The following is a 14362-nucleotide window of genomic DNA, read 5'->3' as shown; positions in this document are numbered from 1 at the left end:
AATTTATCTGTCATGTCCTCACAGCAGCTCTTACATTTCTAATATTAGTTGTAAAGGCTCTGTAAAACAAACTAGCTGTACTACACGTTTTAAGGCTTCCAGTTTTTAGTCCAAGGGCTGACGGACCCTACCCCACATTCTTCTTGCATTGTCAAATCTGTCATTGTAATCCAGAAGCTGTTAACTGACAACTTTATTTCACAGAACTTTAACAAACACGTAAACTACTTTCCTAACCACTGGTGTCTGTAGTGGGAAGATGTGTTTCTCATTCAATCTTGGCAAAATGTGTTGTAGTCGTCTTAAAAATATTTTCCTTATTATGCAATGCAGAACAAAATAAGTCTCAGTTTCTGTTTTTTGAATTTAGGTTAATGATATGTTTTCTCTTTCTACTCAGCACAAATGTCTCTGCATGTGACATTTCCCCACTTCTGATGTATTGGTAACTGGTGCCTTGATTTGCTACACTGTAACATACTAACATTTCATGCAAACCATAATCATTGATTCTGGGAAATTAGTATTTTTGTGTTGTGAACAATGCCAGCATTTGGAAGATTATGACATTCATTTTTTTTTGTAAGGAGATGGTCACTAATTTTAACAGTGGATTATGGGTGAGTTGTTGCTTCACCTCAAAACCACTGAAACAAAGTGTCTCCGATGCTAACAGGAGTGTTCCCCTCCCTCCCGGGCTCAAATTAACTCAAACAGAAGTCACCTCAAAACCAGATAAATGGAGTGTCTCCAATAGCAGCAGTGCTTCCAAGCAATGTAGCTTGCGCTCCTGCAAAGAACTTTGCCATTTTTCAGAAATGACTGACTGTAATTACAATTCTTGCAATTGTTTCATTTGGCTACAGCGTTACATTTGTAGCATGTACATGTGTCGGGACTGCAGTCACCATTGTTAGTATCTGTCTGCACCCCCTCTACACTACCCTTTACTGCAAGTCAGTACTTCCCTTTAAACCTCCAGTTTTCCCCTCTCCTTACTACCCCTGTGTGTCACACACCAGTACAGTGACCTCTCTGATGATAATACCACCTTACTGAAAGTCCCACTTATTGTTTGCAGAACAGTTAATAGAAAAGACCCATTTTAGTTCTACATACACATCGGGGTTTGCGTACATTGTGTAACAACTTAGCTGAAATGATCTGTGGGCCTCCCCTTCATTGCTTTACCAGTCTTGGACCTGGTTCTACCCCACTCCATTCACCCTCGCTTCATTCAGGCTCACTCTGCTCCTCTACCCTACCCCCATTCCCCACCCGCCCCCACTCTACATTTATAGCCATACAGTCATGCTCTCTCCACATTCCCACCAATCCCAACACACCCTCCCTCCCCACCAATCATTCCTTCTCAGCATACCCAATTTTAATATTGGCCCCTCCATCCCTTGAATCTTTAAAGCTACACAGCTCTCTTCCAAACAATACTACACCTTCCTTATTATTATCCATTCTCACTATAATCTTCATACTACAATGCACAACCCCTCTCTTATACCACTATTCTTAACTCTTCTAACCCTCCTCTGTTTTCTTCTCCACCTCACCTATCTCCCTAAGTATACCTACTCCCCTCCCTACCACATCACCTCCTCTCTCCACAAACAAGAACCCCTCTACTCTGCCTATATCTCCCCTACCTATACCACTTCAACAACCTGCTCCTCTTGCACAAAACACCCTTTGTGACCTCTAAAACCTCTTCCATCCCAACTGCATCTTCTCCTACTTCTCCCCTACCCCCACCCAAACTCCAAAAATCCTCTGCTACCTCTGTCCTTCATACTTAAGCAAAACTACTAGAAAAGCTGTCTAACCTCAACCTCTCTCCTTCAGCCATCAATTTGTTCTCAAACTGCCTCTCAAATAGGCAAGAGGCTGTTAAATGGAACAACTCTACCTCCTCCTATCTAGACACCCTTACAGGCATTCCTCAAGGTTCAATACTGGGTCCTTTACTTTTCAACATCTTTATAAACAATTTCTATCTTTGCATACCAAATACTAAACTCATCCAATATGCTGACGACTCGACTATCATCTGCTCTTCTCCATCTCGCCCCTCCCTCCTGCAAGCTACTCAGGCAGCCTTTTCTAGTACCGAGGATTGGATGCTTAATAATCTAGCTCTTAATCCATCCAAAACCTAAATTATGATATTCACCCCTACAAAAAGCACCAGAATAGATAAAAACTCCATCATAACAAGTCATAATAAGACTCCAAATGAAGTAGTCTCCCATACCAAGCTTCTCAAAGTCATTATTGACTAACAACTCAGCTTTGATATACACCTTCAAACTAGCATTAAAAAATCTCATCAGAAGCTTGGTATGCTTTACCGCCACAGTTGCTTTCTGACCTCCTCCTCTAAGCTTACTCTCTCCACAACCTATCTTCTCCCCTCTCTTATGTACAGCACTCCCATCCTTACCAATCTCCAAGCCTCCCTCAAAGCTAAACTGGCACCCTGTTACTATAAAATTGCAAAGTTTGCCACAGGCGCCAAATCATCTTTACATCACTGCAACTCTCTACACTCCTTAAACTGGCTAGAGCTTCCCCACTATCTCTCTTACATTCAAATCTCCACTGCCCAGAAACTTATTTTCAAACCTTCACACTGCCCTTCTCTAGCTGCTACCTTCACTATGCATCTTCCTGACCGATCCCTCGGATCTAACAATCAAAACCTTCTCAAACTATACAAACCATTGCACACTCCTGGCCAACTACTATTATCTTACTCCCCAACACAGAAATGGAATTCCCTTCCTCCCAACATTTGAACTACACAATCCCCCTCTACCTTCAAAAGTTTGCTTCACTCTTACCTCTCTTCCAAATGGGAATGCTCCTGCTTCCACCCCTACTAATCTATACACCACACATTCCACTTTCCACTCCACCTCCATCTTGTATTCCTTCTCCTACTCTCCTCCTCACTCTAACTCACCCTACCCTTTCTCACTTTCTCCCATCTCTTTTAACTCCTACTACTTCATTTTTCCGATAACTTTGACAACCTATATAAACCATTATCTCTTTCTCAAACTAAATTATTGTATTAACTCCAATGTTTTTTTACAGTCATAATACTCTGCAAATTTCATAAAAATTGTACATTGTATTGTTTTAAATAATTGTTTTTGCAATTGTTTTTGTCTGTAGCTTTGTACATGTATTCACATGGAACTTTTCTCCCCGGGCCTCTGTTGAAAAAGGGCTCAATCTGGCCCAATGGACTATCCCTGTTAACAAACAGCAAATAAATAAAAAAAATAAATGTATCATGTATTCTACACTTCGATATTTTTTCATTGATATTTTTTCATATGCACTATGTGCCTCACCAGCTAGCTACTATGCCCCAGCAATAAAAGGAACCTGGAGCTGATGCTAGCTCAATCATCCTGGGGGAATAGTTGTGGTTTGTGTTGGCCACCTGCTCCCGTGCTAGTGAAGGTTTACACAAAAGCAGCCATACCAAGTGCGACATGGCACATTTTAGCTGGTGATGGCAGCCCTTATGGTGTATATGTGGGAGAATGCAGATATTGCAGGGGGGGCATAGAACACCTCTGTGGTGACACAGATGCTTACATCAGACACCAGGGGATAAAATTTATAGCCACAGAGAAAATAAAATAGCTCCACAGGCAGTATCTGACATGATGTGGACTGCTGATTGGGAAAAGGGGATAGGCATTTTGTTCTGTGGTCAGGGACAAAGTACAATCTCTGGTAAAACAAGAAAGCAAACCAGTATCGTGAAAGGTCCCGTTTATTAAAACTGGTAAACAATAAAAGAAATACTAAGTGCTTTCACCCATAACCATTCTGGGCATCATCAGAGTATGATGCCCAGAATGGTTATGGGTGAAAGCGCTTTGTATTTCTTTTATTGTTTGTTACCAGTTTTAATAAACGGGACCTTTCACGATACTGGTTTGATTTTTTGTTTTACAAAGTACAATCTCTCTGGTAAGGGTCGAAGCCAAAATAATTTAGCTAGTTGGACAAGAAAAGCATCCCTCCCCAGTAGGCAGGTGGATGACTGGGCACAGACAGAGGCATAAAGTACTCTTTTGGCTGCCCGGAAACAGCCAATCTAGACAGGTTTTGCCTCTGTACTGGGTATCTGGTATAGGGAAATCAAGAGACTCCAGTCCCACTACGGAAAGCTGGATTGTTAGCTAGCATGCAGACAAAAATCGCTTAGGAAAAAGAAAATTGCTCAGTTTCGCCTTGGTTATATTAAGTTGCAAAGGTCTTTATACCAGCTGAACACATGCAATAAAACAAGAAGCCTCATATTTGCTTGTTCTGATCACCCCATCCAATGCAAAGCAAGTCTTGTATATCATTCAATACTGCAAAGGAAGGTTCATGTATGATTCAGCATACAAAGTTCTATGTTAGACAAACATATTCAAGCGTTCTTGAATTTTCTTGGTGCAAAAGTTTGTTTAAAGTGATTTGTTCATATTCCTAAGTACAGTGAGAATTTTAATTTGTATTACTTTCATTCATTATTTATTTGAGCCATTTTTAATAAAAAAGTGTTTAAAACTTTTTTTATTAAACTACTGCCCAAATAAATTTAGTGCAGCCCTTAGTAGCATCAAGTGAAGAATAACATGAGGTATATGTCCATATAACTTAATGGATGCATCTTTGCCCATGCGAGATGATGCATCCATTAAAGTCTATGGACACACTGCATACTTTCCCCAAGTTAATTAAAGTCTATGGACACACTGCATACTTTCCCCAAGTTAATGTCACTGAGGCTCTGCTTAGCCTCAGTGACAAAATTATGAGGAAAGCAGCATTTTGTAAAACTTATCAAAAAGGAGCATCCAAAAACGATCTCTGATGGAACGAAAATGCTGTTTGGCACATTCTGCACCACATGGTGGCAAGGTACATTTATTTTATGAACAAATCACTTTAAACACCAAACTAAAAACTGTAGTAACCTGATCTTTTACTATGAAGTGACTCAATAAAAGCAAAAGCAGAGGTGGTACAGCTATTTTTCTGTCTTGTTAAATAAATATGAAAATCACCCGATTTCAGTAGTTCAAAAATAATTCAGTGCACTGAGGATGTCTTCAAAATAAAGTGTGCATTATCCCACTTTAAAAAGTTACTGAAATTACAGCAGTGTCTCTGTTACTAAAAGGAATGTTTGGTACGTAAGTCACTGTGAACCACCTGCTTACTATGCAATAAAAATATTTACCTTGGCTTTTGTCACCGTAGCTTAACTTAAATGCACAGATGTTGCATTCTCTCAGTTTGTGCTGTTTTCATAAGCAAAGCAAAACTGGCTACATTTGGTCATGTTTTTCAATCAAAAATTTTACTGAGCAAAGGGAATGAAGCTACCTGTATGATTTCCTGCACAAAAGCTGTGATATTTTAATAGGCCAACATTTAAAAATACAAACAGATCTGCTTCTTGATTAGCAAAACTATAAATAATGCCTGGTGGAACTGTGGTGACCTACCATCTATAACAGCATGCATTGTAAAAGGGAAGTAGCAAGCAGCTGAGAGATGAGATTTGTTACCAAATGTAGAAGAAATATGATGTCAACACAAATCATCTTGTGGGACTGTAATTATGCAAGTTTGAATGGCTCTATATCTCCTTCTGATTTTGGGACTACAGCTCCTGTATTACTACAGCAGTGTGATACTAGTTTGTGATCATTCACGTAACGCAGGGTGGAAGTGAACTGGATCATACACACCATACAGTAAATATACAATATCACTAAACAAAATAGGTTTACTTTCCGAGGGCTAAGTCTAAAGATTTAGCAGATTTACTTGCTTATTTTAAAGGATTCAGAATGTGCCAACAATTAAAGACATTAGCTTCAAACTGAACACTATCAAAGTGGTTCACTTTTACCCAAGTAAATTGGAGATGTGTATTGTTTATTACAAATAACTCAGCCAATGTTTAGTCCCTTATCTATGCATTTTATGCAGAGTATATGAAATGCAAGTCTTGTGTACTCTGTACTTGGAAAAAAATACATGAGAGCAATCTGGGCATGTTTTATACATACAAATAAACGGTTTACTATTACAAGGTCGAACGGCACTCCTTCGACTGTCGTATAGTCGACAACAGAAGGTCGTAAATGTCGAAGTCAAAAAATCAATCTAGGAACGGTGTTAACATGGGTTGAGGTAGGTGTTCGTATTATTCTGAACTACAAACATCTCCTCTACCTCGACCCATGTTGAAACCCATTCCTAGATTGTTTGTTTGAGTTCGCGATTATCAGTTTCGACCTTCCGTTGTCGACTATACGACAGTCGAAGGAGTGCCGTTCGACCTTGTAATAGTAAACCAAATAAACACACAATGCCAGGGCAGCAAATTCTCCCTTGCTGTGAACAACTCCCTCACTTAGTGCAAAAACAAAACCAGCACATAAGCAGGTGGAGAAAAGTTTATTTTTGTTTTATGGAAGTGTGAATTAATGAAGTGTATAAAAACTGGTTTTGCCTTTCAAAGAAAGTTTTGTCAGCCATAAAGTCGCAGTCCACCACAGTGATCCCTAATCTAGAAGACAATACTCATTCTGCCCACTTCAGTTCTAGTTTTCAGCAGGGAAATTGATATGACCATGTAAATCCACATCTGGGGCAAAACAAAAACTTATTTTACAGCTTACAACAATGTACTAGAAACAGTTTTAAACTGCACTATACCTCTGAAATATCTTGGCCTACAAGGCCTGTCTCTCCTGCAAACTTCTTTTCCAGGTCCTTGTGCTGCACTGTGGCCATCCTCATCTGAGGTACTCGGATAAGTTCCAGCTTCATCTTCTAAGGTTTTGTTCTCTGTATGCCCTGAAGCTCCATTTTTCTTCACTTTCTTTCTTCTCCATTTTGCATAACGTCCTCTGCTGCTACCATCTTTGTTGTTATCAAAGCTCTCATCTTTTGTCCCTTCCATGGCAGAGTTACCACCATCTAATTCAGGCTATCCATCTCAGAAGGTTCTGCACCACCTAGTAAAAGAAGCCAGAATATAAGGATTCATTTACTTCAAAAACTACTGCATGACTTTGCACTTTTTTTCTTGTTTTAATGCAAATCTCTTCATGAATGACCAGTGTTGTCTTAGTGGATGATTAGTAAAAAAGCACACAAAGCCTCACATCGTTGCCCATGCAGATAGTATTACAGTCAGAATGATGGCTGATCTTATGAATGACTGCTTCAAGGTCAGTTTAATAGGTTCATAAGTAGTTACTAGGCTTGCAGTCTGGAGAACTACTAAGGAGCCTTGTCCAAAATTCCCAGTTACCCCAGAGCACTGTCTACATGATTTGCTCAGGTCTATATCACAAAGTCGAGGTTTAAAAAGAGTGAATGCTCTTAAATTGACACAAAATACCTGAAAGCACAGAAACTTGAACGTACGGAACAGTGTTTTTTTCCCAGGTAAAAAAATAGCTACTCCAAAAAAATAAATAAATAAAAATAAATTAAAAAAAAAAAAATCCAAACACAACATAAAGTGTACCGTGTAGCTCTCAGAGATCACACCACAGTGCAGGAAATGGCAAAGTCCCGACAACAGTCCAGTGATTTTTTTTCCCCTGGGAAAAAAAAAATTGCGGTTCCGGCAGTTCGACTTTCTGCAGCTTCCATACTTGGTGTCAATGTAAGAGCGTTCACTCTTTTCAAACTTCGACTTTGTGATATAGACCCGATTTGCTCAAGGTCACACAGTAGGAAAATGAACACCAAGGGGAATCAAACCCTGTACCACAGGAACTACAGCTCATAGCCTTAACCCCTTAACCCCTGTTCTAACTGCCAGACTTTAGGTGTAGTGGCTGCTGCCCCTGCTGACAGCTTTGGAATGGCAGTGGCATATCATGTGCAGCTGTATATTTTGAGGAGTCCCTTACACACACACACACACACACACACACACACACACACACACACACACACACACACACACACACAAACACACAAACACACAAACACTTCTGAAGAGCAATGTAGTCAAAAAAAACAAGTTATGTACCTACCATGTTAGTTGTCTTCATCTCGCCTTCTTTCTTGCTTGTTGGGATCGGAGCCGATCCTCGGCTCTGACTCAGCCATCTTCTATAGCTCGAGAGCTGTTTACTGGCTCGAGGCTACCCCTTATCCCATGATGCCTAGTGCTAGCGACCCAGATCTCGTTTGTAATAGCTAACCCCAGACATAGCCAAAAAATCAACCTGTCTAAACTAACAGGTTGAGCATACCTGTCATACTCTCTAAATCAGTAGAGGATACAAACCAGAAAATACTCAGCCAGTGAAACCTGAACTCCTCTCGGTCCAATAGGACAGGGGGATGGAGAGGTGGACACAAGAAAGAAGGCAAGATGAAGACAACTAACATGGAACATTATGGTAGGTACATAACTTCTTTATGTTAAGTTGTCTATCTCGCCTTCATTTCTTGCTTGTTGGGACAGCGTCCCTAGCACCTACGATCCTCGGTGGCTCATTGGAACAGACTCTTCAGAACAGTGGAACCAAAGTTAGCTCTATTCCTGGAGACCATGTTTAACTTGTAATGAGAAATAAAGGTATGAGGATTTGCCCACGTGGCAGTGGCACAGATAAGAGTCCATGGGCAACCTAGACTGTAAGGCTACAGAAGTGGCCAAAGCCCTAGTAGAACGACCTTTCAGTTTGGTAGACAATTCTTTGTTTCTTAGTTGATAGATGAAGGTAATAATGTGAGACAACCACCTGGACAGGGTCACTTTGGAGACTGGGAGACCCTGTTTGCCCCTAGCACAGGAAAGGAAAAGTTGATCTGACTTTCTTATATCCTTCGTTCTATGCAGATAAAAACGCAATTGTCTATGAACATCCAAAAGGTGTAATTTGTATTCTGCCTTGTTGGTGTAGTTAGGGAAAAACACTGGAAGGTCTATGGATTAGTTTAGATTATTTTCTGAGCAGACTTTGGGAAGGAAAGAGGGATTAGTTCTCAGAGCAACTCTGTCCTTATGAAAAACTAAGTACGGAGGATGAACACTTAGTGCTTGAAGTTCCGAGACACATCTGGCTGAGGTAATAGCCACCAGAAAGAGAGTTTTCCAAGACAGAAACTTAAGGGAGCAGGATGTTGCCGGTTCAAAAGGGGGCATAATCAAGAAGGTTAGTACCAAATTAAGGTCCCAAGGAGGAGGGGGATCTCTCACTGGGGGCCTAAGGAGAGTAGTCCCTCTGAGAAAAGCTTTGCACAGCTTATGAGACATAATATTTAGATTGGAAAACCCAACATGAAAGTTAGAGATGGTCGCTAGTTAAACCCCGATTGTGGCAGAAGCGGACCCAGCATGAAACTCAAGATTTCGTGAACTGGGGCTGAAAAGGGATCTATGTTCCTAGCCTCTGCCCAACAAGAGAAACATTTCCATTTGCTAGCATAAGTCTTCCTAGTAGTGGATTTGTGAGAGGAGACAATAATCTCACTCACAGCCGGGGAAATGTGGGGAAGCCTGGCTAGGGTTGGAATTGGATTAACCAAGCTGTGAGCTGGAGTGTTTGGAGGGATTGATGCAGCTCTCCCGAATGATGAATCAGCAGGTCTGGAATAGGATCCAGAGTCCAGGGCTGCTCGAGGAGGTAACGGTGCAGGAACAGAAACCATACCTGTCGAGGCCAGTAGGGGGCAATGAGGATCATTTTGCAACCCAACGGAATAGTTTTCTGTATGAGTTTGGGTATAAGAGGGAATGGCGGGAAGGCATAAAGAAGTCCCTGAGGCCAATTGTGGACTACAGCGTCTCTGGGAGGGTGACCGGGAAGAGGTAAAAGGGAGAAGTAGTTGCTGCATTTGCTGTTGAAGGGGGTGGCAAACAGATCGCAGCAAGGCTGTCCCCATTTGCGGAAGATCAGATCCGCAACTACCTGATTCAGAGACCACTCGTGAGGCATTAGAATAGCTCTGCTGAGCCTGTCCGCTATGACTTTGGACTTCCCAGGGATGTGCGTCGCAATCAGAAATCGTTAGGAGGAAATCGCCCACCGTCAGAGTCTGAGTGCTTCTCGACATAGGGGGTAGGACCTGGTTCCGCCCTGCTTGTTGATGTATCACACTACTGACATGTTGTTTGTTTGAATTGCAATGGTCCCGGAAGGGAGAGAGTCCTGAAGGGCTTGCAACGCTACGAGCATGGCTCTCATCTCTAAGACATTTATGTGCAAATGGTACTCGTGAGGCTGCCAAGTGCCTTGGACTGTCCTGCCCTGATAATGCCCCCCCCCACCCCATCAGTGAGGCATCCGTGGTCACTGTGGCAACCAGAGGAGGCTGGATGAATGGTCTGCCCTCAGACACTAGTGGGGAGACCATCCACCAGGAAAGGTGCCTTTTGCGTGTCACTGTAATCATGACCATGTGAGACATGGGGAGCTGTTGAAAGGACCACTGTGTGAATAGAAGCCACTGAAGGATTCTCATGTGAAAACGGGCCAGAGATATCAGAAGAATTGCCGCTGCCATAGAACCCAGAGTTTGAAGGACTAACCTGACTTGTACCCTTTTGCATTGCATGAGGATATGAACTTGCTGCCGAACCGTGGTAGCCCTGTCTGATGGTAGCCTTGCGGACATACTTCTTGTTTCTAAATCTGCTTCTATATAGGTAACAGATTGACAAGGCAACAAGGCAGATTTTTTGAAACTTATAGTAATGCCTATCTGGGCACAAATTGTGATTGTATAGTCCCTGGCTTGAAGGAGTTGATGCCTGGTAGTAGCAGTAAGGAGCCAGTCATCTAGATAAGGAATCACCTGGAATCCTTGATGCCTCAGGTGAGCCATGACCACTGCCATGCATTTGGTGAACACCCTGGGGGCTGTGGTGAGACCAAAGGGCAGAGCTCTGAACTGATAATGACTGGCTCCCAGCCAAATGCGAAGGAATCTCCTGGAGCACCTGTCCATTTTTATGTGATAGTACACATACTGAAGATCTATTGAGCATATCCAATTGTCCTGACCCAAAAAGGGTAGAATGGATTGTAGCATGACCATCCAAAACCTTGTTCTTTGAACAGACTTGTTTAGTCTGCTGAGATCCAATACTGGTCTCCAGCCCCCTGTCTTTTTTGGTACCAAAAAGAACTTTGAGTAAGTTCTGGATCCGAGCTGGTCTGCCGGGACTTCCTGGATGACTCTTTTTCTAGCAGTCTTGAAATGTCTATGACTGCTTGGGCCCTCAGACTGGGTGGAACATCTGGAAGGGATTTGCTTGACGGTAAGGGAGGTTGGAAGAAGGGAATTATATAGCCTCCGGATATGATTGAGTGTAACCATTTGTCTCGCGTTATGTTTTGCCAGGCTTTTGGGTATAGTGAAAGTCTTCCCCCGACTGCCTCCAGAGGCGGGCAGCCGGGCAACCCTTCAGGGATGCTGGAAGGGCTTGTCAGAGAAGGATTCTCTGCTGCATGGTTCTGCGGACCCCCTCTGGCCCGAGGGCGGCATCTGTTGTTTCCTCTTCTGCCCCTGGAGGAAAAATCACTACGTGTATCAGGCGAGGCTCCCTGGGATTTCCAAAACCACATTTTACCACTCTTTTGACCTTTGGGATATGGCCTGGAAGGAGTGGAAAAATGGACTCCCACGGCAGAGAGAGAGTCTTGCCTTCCTGTTAATACCTAGTGAGTGTCTTTCATCTGTGTTCCAAAGAGAAATGAACCATCAAAGGGAGTGTTGGTGAATGACACTCTAAAAGGTTCCGCAAAATTACATAAGCCGCATCCATGCATGTCTCCTAAGGGCCACGCCTGTACCTGTGGCTCTACTCGCACCATCGGCTGCATAGGAAATGAGCCTCATGGAGGAGTTAACTACCAAATTAAGGCTCGCCAGCTGAGAAGCCCCTTCAGCTGATGGATCCTGGAGGGCATCTCCAAGCTCTTTCAGGAGATCCCTCTGAGCCTGGTAAAATGGCATAAGTAATTCAGCGACCTCATGGAAAATGTCGCTGAAGCAAACATACGCTTCCCATATCTATCCATGGTTCTAGACTCCCTGTTAGGAGGATGGACAGAGGAAGAAGTCTCCGCTAACTCCTTTTTAGTGGCCGCTGCTACTACCATGGCATCTACAGGAACACCCTTGGTAAGGAACTGTTTATCAGGGGGTGCAGTGATAAACTTGCCGGGTCTCCTCGGGGTTGGTTCCACTGTATCCGGGGCTGACCAAGCCCTTTGAGCCACCACTGACATTAGTGGATCATAGGGCAGCGACACCCAGGAGATGGAAGGTCGGGAACTGAATGCATCCAGGAATGCAGATTCGTCCTTGGTAGGGGCTAGGGCAGTCCAGTTCCCCCTCTGCTTAAGCATTTCTAGGATGTCCAAAAAGGAAACATCTTCAGAGGGGGATCTCGGGGACCCTTCCGATTCATCCAAATCCGTATCCGAAGTGACAGACTCAGGGGAGTCAATGTGCTTCTTCTTGCACTTCCTCTTCTGAGGGGCCTCCTCTGAATAAACAGGGGAGGCCTCAGAAGAAGAGGAAACGCCCAATGGGATGCTCTGGAGTGCTGGGTCCCCACGCTTGGGGTCTGGAGGAGAAACAGAGGTTGTTGCAGGCACTACAGGGGACGGAGCCAGTGGGGTCGAACGTGGAGCTGACTCAAAGGCCAGTACGCTCCTCATGATATCGAAGGCGTCCCTGCCACAATGCAAAGAAGGCTCCAGTTCCGAGGAAACCGGAATCCTCCTCCGCACCGAGGGAGACTGCTCCGGGGCCGATGTAGAAGCCGAGCTCACCTGTGCCGACACTCCGAGAGGGAGAATGGGGTCGGACAGGGGTCCAATGCCACTCGCCCCCTTGGAACCGATGAGGGAGTCTCGGCGCCCAGATCCCTTGATGGAAGGCACCATCGAGGGAATCGGAGCCGACGACGGAACCAAAGGGAAAATCGTTATCGGTGTCGAAGGTTCCACGATTCGAACCCCAACAAACTCCGCCTCTGAGCTCAATGGAGTCGGAGGAGGAACATCGATGGAAGTGGATGGAGCCAAAACCTGTTGAGGAGGGCTGGAATACATTTTGGCCAGTGCCTGCGACTTCAACAACATACTGGCCACTCTCTCCATGTCGTGATCCGAGAGTCTAGAGGACCAAGAAGAGTGGGAGGATCTGTGACTGCCATCACTCTGTAACAGGGGCGACCGAGGAGCCGAATGTATAGACTCTAGAGAAGGGGACCTCAGTCTCTTATGGGTCAGAGATGGCTCTGAAGGTAGTGGTGGAGCCAACGGGGAGGCAGCCTCCTTGGTTCCAGCCGGAACCGAAGTAGTAGGTAAGGCTTGGGCCAATGACGGCTCTGAGCTGGGAGCCAACGATTTCGTCAGTTTAGGAGATTTCACCGGCTGAGCCTTGGCCGGTGAATCCTTGGGTTTAAAAAGACCCCTCAAGATAAGCTTATTTTTGCTCTCCTGCAGAACCCTTGGGCTGAATGCATGGCATACAGAACAAGAGTCCTGCAGGTGCACTGCGCCTAAGCAATAGACGCAAGAAGTGTGCCCATCTGTCAGAGACATTTTCTGACAGCATGAGTCACACTTCTTGAATCCAGGCACCTTGGATTCTTTAGACATATCAAGTAGAGAAATACCTTACACTGAATTGTTTTTGGCCAAAGGGCCGAACAGCAAAAAACTACAAACACTAACCAAAAAAAACAATAAACTACAGTTAAGAAGTTTTTTTTTTTTTTTTTAAACTAGGAGGCCTCTAACTTAAATGGCTACCTAGGAGGTAAAAAGAAGAAAGGAAGGGGGGGAGGGGAGAATTCTCTAACTTAAATGAGTTGTAAGGGAAAACTACAATTACACTAATACAACAAACTAATTAATGACTATGTTAAAAACTATAAACTATCACAAAGGAACCCTAATCTGATAGAAAAAGTAGTACAATAAAACTTATACGAACCTGAGCCAGTAACAACGAACCTCGCAGCTGAAGCGGCAAACGAGATCTGGGTAGCTAGTGCTAGGCATCATGGGATAAGGGGTAGCCTCGAGCCAGTAAACAGCTCTCGAGCTACAGAAGATGGCCGAGTCGGAGCCAAGGATCGGCTCCAATCCCAACAAGCAAGAAATGAAGGCGAGATAGACAACTTAACATTACAGCTTCCACTGCCCAAACTACACCTGGCACATGGACAGGCGTTGCCTCTCTGTTCAGTCTTCCTATTTTCTCTACTTTGAATTTCTTCTGCAGACTGCAGCTGATCTACAGATTATATGATCTCACTCTTAGGATT

General features: G+C 43.6%; 1 protein-coding gene across 1 annotated transcript in view; it reads right to left on the bottom strand.

Annotated features, from left to right (window-relative positions):
* ZNF142 (zinc finger protein 142) overlaps nucleotides 1-7062 on the bottom strand; it is a 597391-nt gene extending 590329 nt beyond the window's left edge. The window contains exon 1 of the mRNA XM_044075236.1: nucleotides 6760-7062. Within this exon, the coding sequence (XP_043931171.1) occupies nucleotides 6760-7006 (247 nt within the window). The 5' untranslated portion in view covers nucleotides 7007-7062. The remainder of the gene's footprint in view (nucleotides 1-6759) is intronic.
* Between the last annotated feature and the right edge of the window lie 7300 nt (nucleotides 7063-14362).

Source organism: Protopterus annectens, chromosome 6.part0, assembly GCF_019279795.1.
Source record: "Protopterus annectens isolate FY-2018-M chromosome 6.part0, PAN1.0, whole genome shotgun sequence".
Taxonomy (NCBI): domain Eukaryota; kingdom Metazoa; phylum Chordata; order Ceratodontiformes; family Protopteridae; genus Protopterus; species Protopterus annectens.
The sequence above is the reverse complement of the archived record's forward strand: the minus strand, read 5'-3'. Positions and strand labels throughout refer to the sequence as shown.